The sequence below is a fragment of the Rhineura floridana genome, chromosome 8 (assembly GCF_030035675.1).
Source record: "Rhineura floridana isolate rRhiFlo1 chromosome 8, rRhiFlo1.hap2, whole genome shotgun sequence".
NCBI classification, from domain to species: Eukaryota; Metazoa; Chordata; class Lepidosauria; order Squamata; family Rhineuridae; genus Rhineura; species Rhineura floridana.
Genome location: NC_084487.1, coordinates 56,742,480 through 56,748,645, shown reverse-complemented (window position 1 = coordinate 56,748,645; position 6,166 = coordinate 56,742,480). Strand labels below are relative to the sequence as shown.

The window sequence follows — 6,166 nt, the reverse complement described above, 5'->3', positions numbered from 1 at the left end:
ACTGTGGGAACATCGTTTCATCATTCCTGTGTTGGAACTGCTAAATTAGTTGATTGCTCCCAGCTGAGGCAAGGATTTTTCTCTATAAGAGAAGGCCTCAGCTCTTGGGCTGTGTTCCACTTGTGGGCACCACCTTGCTTATGGTGATGCTCTGCAGTGGCTCCACTATACTTCCTGACTGACCGTCCCTGAGGGGAAGGACACTAACTCCTGAGAGAAAGCTGAGGCTTGTAAGTACAATTGAGGCAGTTAGTTTTATTATTTTCATTTTTGTGCCAAGAACCTTTATATCTTGTTTGCTATATACCTTGCCCCTTTTGGGTGTTGGTTTTAGGATTTGATTTGCTGCTCCAAACTAATTGTATGTACCTTTTTTATCTTTTGTACCCTTTACCCCTTTTCTTATTTTCTTTTTTAATAAACTTTACTTATTTTAAAGCAACGTGTGTTTATTCCAGAGAAGGGGTTCAGTTACTAAGTTCAGTCCTGGCTGCTTGACCAAACTACCGTGTACTAGAGGAGCATTTTCACTTAAGACTTCTGAAGGGGCCAGGAGGGTATTGAGCCTCTGGTCCTGAGAGGCTTGGGTGTTCAGTGGGCTCTGGGGGACCCTTCACCCCAGAGTGTTTAACCAATAGAAGGGTGGTGGCAGTACTACCGTGCAGGGTTGGTGTAAGCATACACAGCCCTGGCAGACCAGGCTTGCTAGGATCAATTGCCCAAGGTTGGGGATTGATTCCTGGGACAGTAAAAGTAGGAGGAGGGGAACTCCCTGCTTTCACTACATGTTGGCAGCGTTTGGGGTCGAAAAAGACTGAACCTATCTCTGGTTAAACATAGTTGTGGAAAAGGTACAATTGGATAAATTACAATTATTAAAGATTCTGGCACAAAGGTTTGTTGTTTTGGAAAGTCAGGATGGATACAAGATCTAAACAAAAGAAGGCATTAGATCAGGTTTCCACTGAGAGTAGTGATGAGGAACAAACAGAGATGTTACCTCAAGGCAATTTTGAAGCAGCAGGAGGCAGCGCAGAGGGGCTGCCAGTCCAAAGCTTCGGAGGGAGAACGAGCACCGTCACCGGTACGGGGTCGACGGAGTATGGATAGCCAAGTTAGCCAGAGTGGGGGTGTGCCAGCCATGGATATGTGGGCAGAAATGCACAACTTCTTCTCGAAACAGATGGCTCTTATGACTACCCTTGTACAACAACAACAAGCTTTTGCCCCACCAAGCCAAGGACTGAGGTCTGGCAGAGTGTGTTTGGGAGGAGCGGATCCAGCAGATTTTCCGTTTTATCAAGCGGGAGAGGATATCTCCGAGTTTTTTTTAATCTTTGAGCAAGCGTGTGTGGACCAGTCTTTAGACAAAAAATACTGGATGAAAATTCTACGCACTCAAGGAAAGGGAGAGTTAAGAAGTCTAATGTGTAAACTCCCGAGAGAGCTAGCTGATGATTATGAAAACTTTGTAAAATTGGCAACAGCCCAGTTTGCGCTATCCACCAGGGCATGTTACCAAAAGTTTGAGACTTTGACAAAAAAATCAAAAGAGACGTTTTCAGCATTAAGCGCTCGTACTGCTCAAGCTATGGATTTGTGGATTGCAGCTGCAAAAGCTAATACTTTTGAGCAGTTAAGGACTGTGTATACTCTGGAGAAATTTTACAAAATGTTGCCAAGAGAGCTTGCCGCAGCGGTGCGAGGCAAAAAGCCAAAGAGCTTGCAAGAAGCCGGTCATTATGCTGATGAACTAGATTCCTTTCAGGACAAAGAGGAATTGCCTAAAGCATATGTTAAAAAACCGGGCAATTACAAAGGGAATCAACCAGCGGGTGGAGGAAGTGAGTGGAAGAAAAAAACGTGGCCATCTGTAGTTAAGTCGGAGGACAAAGGGGAGAGCTCTGTTCCTGCTGCTGTTCCCGTGCGTCCGCCAGTTTACCAACCGAGTAAAGCAGTTTTGGAGAATTTATGCTTTCTATGTAAACAACCGGGGCACAGAAAGGACCAGTGTTCCCAACTGATTAAGAAGCAGAATGTGAGTGTCAGCAAAGGGACTAAAATAGCGGTAGTACAGAGAGCCCGTGATTATGAAGAACCAGGAGGGCAGTCATCTCCAGAAATTTCCCGTTGGTCGTCTTCGGATTCTAATTCCGACCAGGACTGGGAGTTTTCAGCTCCTAGTACTGAGAATAGTCCCATCACCCAAAGGAAAGGAAGTAAACAGACTCCTGCGGTGAGTGTTATTCAACCGGGAGAAAAGAAGGGGGGTGGAAGGAAAAAGCCAACCCAGGAACTACTCCAAAGCGGGAAGGGAGAGAAGGATCGACTCCCTGCAGACAACGCTAACTATTCCTGTTTGCCTGGCCAGATTGCTTGGTCCAACAAAATGTTTAAAGAGACTATTTTTGTGAATTATGTTAAGTTAACGGCCTTTCGCGATTCGGGCAGTGAGGCATCGAGTTTATCTCGCCATTTAATTCCGCCTGAATTAATTTTACCAGGGATTAAAGCGTCAGTACATGTTTATGGGATGTCTAATAAACTTTGTGATGTGGCTGATGTTTGGATTTCATATAAAAACTGGTCGGGAAAACATAGAGTATTAATTCATGATTACTCTGACCAGTTTTTTGATTTCCTGTTGGGGAATGATATTGCCTATGCACATTATTTACATAATCAGAAGGCTGGAGATGTGCATGTAAATGTTTTAACTAGAAGTGCAGTTAAGAAATTAGAGCGCGAACCTGATATTGAAATTTTACCACTAGATGGTGCTGTGACACGAGAAGTTGATGATTTAAACCAGCCGCTGCCAAACGGAGCTGGGAATAGGGATGATGTTGAATCTCCTGAGGAAGAGTTGAAATTAAATTCTGTTCGTTCTAAGGCGTTTAGGGAAGCTCTCCTACAAGATGAAAGTTTGCAAAAATGTAGGGAAGCTGCAGACAATGCTCCCTTGAAATTGTCTAAATCTGTGACCGTAAGATTCTATTGGAAAAATGGGTTGTTATACAGAGAACATGTGCCGCAGGGTGCATCTGTGGATTGGAAACCTGTTAAACAACTGGTAGTTCCATCAGCGCATAGGCTGGAAGTGTTACAATTGGCTCATGATGCTATCAGTGGAGGCCATTTGGGAATAAAAAGAACTTTAGCACGAGTAACTCGTTGCTTTTATTGGCCCCAGATTGCAAAAGGGGTGCAGGATTTTTGTAAAAGCTGTTTAACCTGTCAGTTAGTAGGACATGCTAGGGATCACCCTAAAATGCCTATGCAAGTTTCTGAGATCATAGCAGAACCATTTGCCTGGGTCGCAGTGGATATTCTTGGTCCACTGAATGTGACGCCTAGTGGGAAGAAATTTATTTTGACTTATATAGATTATGCAACACGATTTGCTGAAGCAGTAGCTCTAAGCAGCATTACTGCTACGGCTATTTCAAAGGCTCTATTAGAGATTTTTTCTCGGTGGGGATGCCCAAAAGTTATCTTATCAGATCAAGGCCCAGGTTTTGTAGCTAAACTCACTAAAAAGCTATGGGAGATTGCTGGGATAGAACATGTGATGTCTGTGCCTGGACAGCATGAATCCAATGGACTTTGTGAACGTCTGAACCTGACTCTAGGAAGAATGTTAAGGGCACATGCTGTAAAACATTCAAGTAACTGGGATGTGGCCTTGCCGTTTCTTATGTTTGCCTATAGAGATACCCCCCAGGCCAGTTTAAAATCTTCTCCAAATCAGTTGGTATTTGGCAGGGATATTACAGGTCCCCTGTCTTTGTTAAGGGCAGATTGGGAAGGGAAGATGGAATTCTCTTCTGTACCAGTAACCACATATTTACAAAACTTGCGTGAGACCCTAAAGGATGCATTGGAGACTGCCCATGAGAATTTAGCAGAAGCCCAGCAACAGCAAAAGGCTTATTATGATTCTCATACTAAGGCACGTCGTTTTGCAGTGGGTTCTGAGGTGCTGGTGTTAAAACCACAATCAGGATCTAAGTTGTCAGTAGCCTGGACTGGGCCTATGCTGGTTAAGGCACAACTGAGTGATACCAATTATTTATTGGCCTATCCTGATTCAAAAAAGAAACCAAGGGTTTACCATATTAATACCCTTAAGCAATTTTGGTCTAGGGCAAAGCTGGTTTTGGCCTGCACTAGGGCGAAAGAGCACGAAGAAGGGTTTGTGGACCTAGTGGCAGAAAGTCAACAAGAAGGGGGTATTGATGAGGTTTTTTTTTCTGATAACTTGGAATATGAACAATGTTCACAATTACGCCAAGTTTTGGTAGATTTTCAATCTTTGTTTTCTAGTAAGCCAGGAAAAACACATTTGGCAAAACATTCCATTTTGACAGGTGATCATCCACCAATGCAGTCCTCCCCTTATAGGGTAACTGGGCCACATGCTAAAGCGGTGGAAAAAGAAATACAGGCCATGTTAGACTTAGGGGTTATTGAACCTTCTGTTAGCCCCTGGTCTTCCCCCATTGTGCTGGTAGCCAAGAAGGATGTTAATGAAATTCGTTTTTGTGTGGATTACAGGAAATTAAATTCAATCACCCAAGTGGATCCATACCCCTTACCCAGGATGGACCATCTGATTGAAAGGTTGGGGGCTGCTAAGTTCATCACCACCTTGGACCTAACTAAGGGTTACTGGCAAGTACCCCTAGATGAAGATGCTGTCTTGAAATCTGCCTTTGTTACCCATATGGGCTTGTATCAATTTAAAATGATGAGTTTTGGGCTTAGGAATGCTCCTAGTACATTCATGAGATTAATAAATTCTGTCCTGAATGGTTTAGGGGATTACGCCTGCGCCTATCTTGATGATATCGCGGTGTATAGTGGGGATTGGGAATCCCATGTGAAACACTTAAGAACTGTATTTCAAAGGCTGCAGGATGCAGGACTTACCATTAAAGCCCAGAAGTGCCAATTTGGGTTGGGAGAGGTTTCCTATTTAGGCCATAGGGTGGGTAGTGGCTGTCTGAAACCTTTGGATGCCAAAATTGAAGCAATTACTAATTGGCCAATACCTCAAACCAAGAAACAAGTTCAGTCATTCTTGGGGCTTGCTGGTTATTATCGGCGTTTCACTCCCCACTTCAGTAGTCTTGCCACTCCTTTGACTAATTTGTGTAAGAAATGCAAACCAGCACGAGTGGTGTGGTCGTCCGATTGCCAACAGGCCTTTGAGGCTTTAAAGGCTGCATTAATAAATTACCCTGTTTTAAAAGCCCCAGACTTTGCTGAACCCTTTGTGGTACAGACTGATGCTAGTAATTTTGGTTTGGGTGCTGTACTCTTGCAGAAGGATACGGATGGAAAACTCCACCCTGTAGCCTATCTGAGTAAAAAGCTAATAGAGCGAGAGCGCCATCTAGCGACCATTGAGAAGGAGTGTCTTGCTATAGTTTGGGCCCTGGAGAAATTAAGGCCGTATCTTTGGGGACGTCACTTCCAATTGCAAACGGATCACTCTCCCCTGTGCTGGTTGTCCAGAATGAAGAATTCAAACCAAAAACTATTGAGGTGGGCTCTGTTATTACAAGATTTTGATTTTACCATAAATCATGTGGCTGGGAAGAATAATAAAGCTGCCGATGCTCTATCTCGTATGTATCATTTAGATGATTAATGCTGATCTTGTGATTTGTAACTGATCTTGCCATGTTATGCCTGAAATTCTTTTTAATAAATGTATAATTTAGTTTTGTATTTTAAGGTGATAATCTTTTTTGATGTCTTCTAGTGCGATGATATCAAAGGTGTTCAACCTTTGATGTCATCTTCCTCGAAAGGGGGCGTGTCATGCCAGTTTGATTTCCTTAATTATTTTCCTGGGTCCCTGGTCATAGATAGTTAAATCCTTTGATATTTTTTCATCCCGGAGACCCGGTGGTTTTTACAGCCCCAGCTGTATCAGCTTACTGCAAATTGGCACCTCTTTATCAGCAAGAGGGGCCTGGTTCCGTCAAGGCCGTAAAAACTCCTACGGCTTGTTATGGGAAACCAGGAAGGACGGGGCCTGGTACTGTGGGAACATCGTTTCATCATTCCTGTGTTGGAACTGCTAAATTAGTTGATTGCTCCCAGCTGAGGCAAGGATTTTTCTCTATAAGAGAAGGCCTCAGCTCTTGGGCTGTGT

General features: G+C 43.6%; 1 protein-coding gene across 1 annotated transcript; it reads left to right on the top strand.

Moving 5' to 3' along the window:
• Nucleotides 1-573: 573 nt before the first annotated feature.
• On the top strand, nucleotides 574-4,770 carry LOC133389942 (uncharacterized). Its single transcript, XM_061637778.1, has 2 exons — nucleotides 574-2,236; nucleotides 4,558-4,770. The coding sequence occupies exons 1-2, from the start codon at nucleotides 977-979 to the stop codon at nucleotides 4,618-4,620; spliced, it is 1,323 nt and encodes a 440-aa protein (XP_061493762.1). The 5' UTR covers nucleotides 574-976; the 3' UTR covers nucleotides 4,621-4,770.
• The last annotated feature ends 1,396 nt before the right edge of the window (nucleotides 4,771-6,166 follow it).

Excerpts from the sequence above, each read along its gene's own strand:
- LOC133389942 (XM_061637778.1), top strand. The coding sequence starts at position 977 with ATGAGGAACAAACAGAGATGTTACCTCAAGGCAATTTTGAAGCAGCAG. Across the intron at positions 2,237-4,557 it reads GAAGTAAACAGACTCCTGCG|GAAATTAAATTCAATCACCC; the intron begins GTGAGTGTTATT and ends TGTGGATTACAG.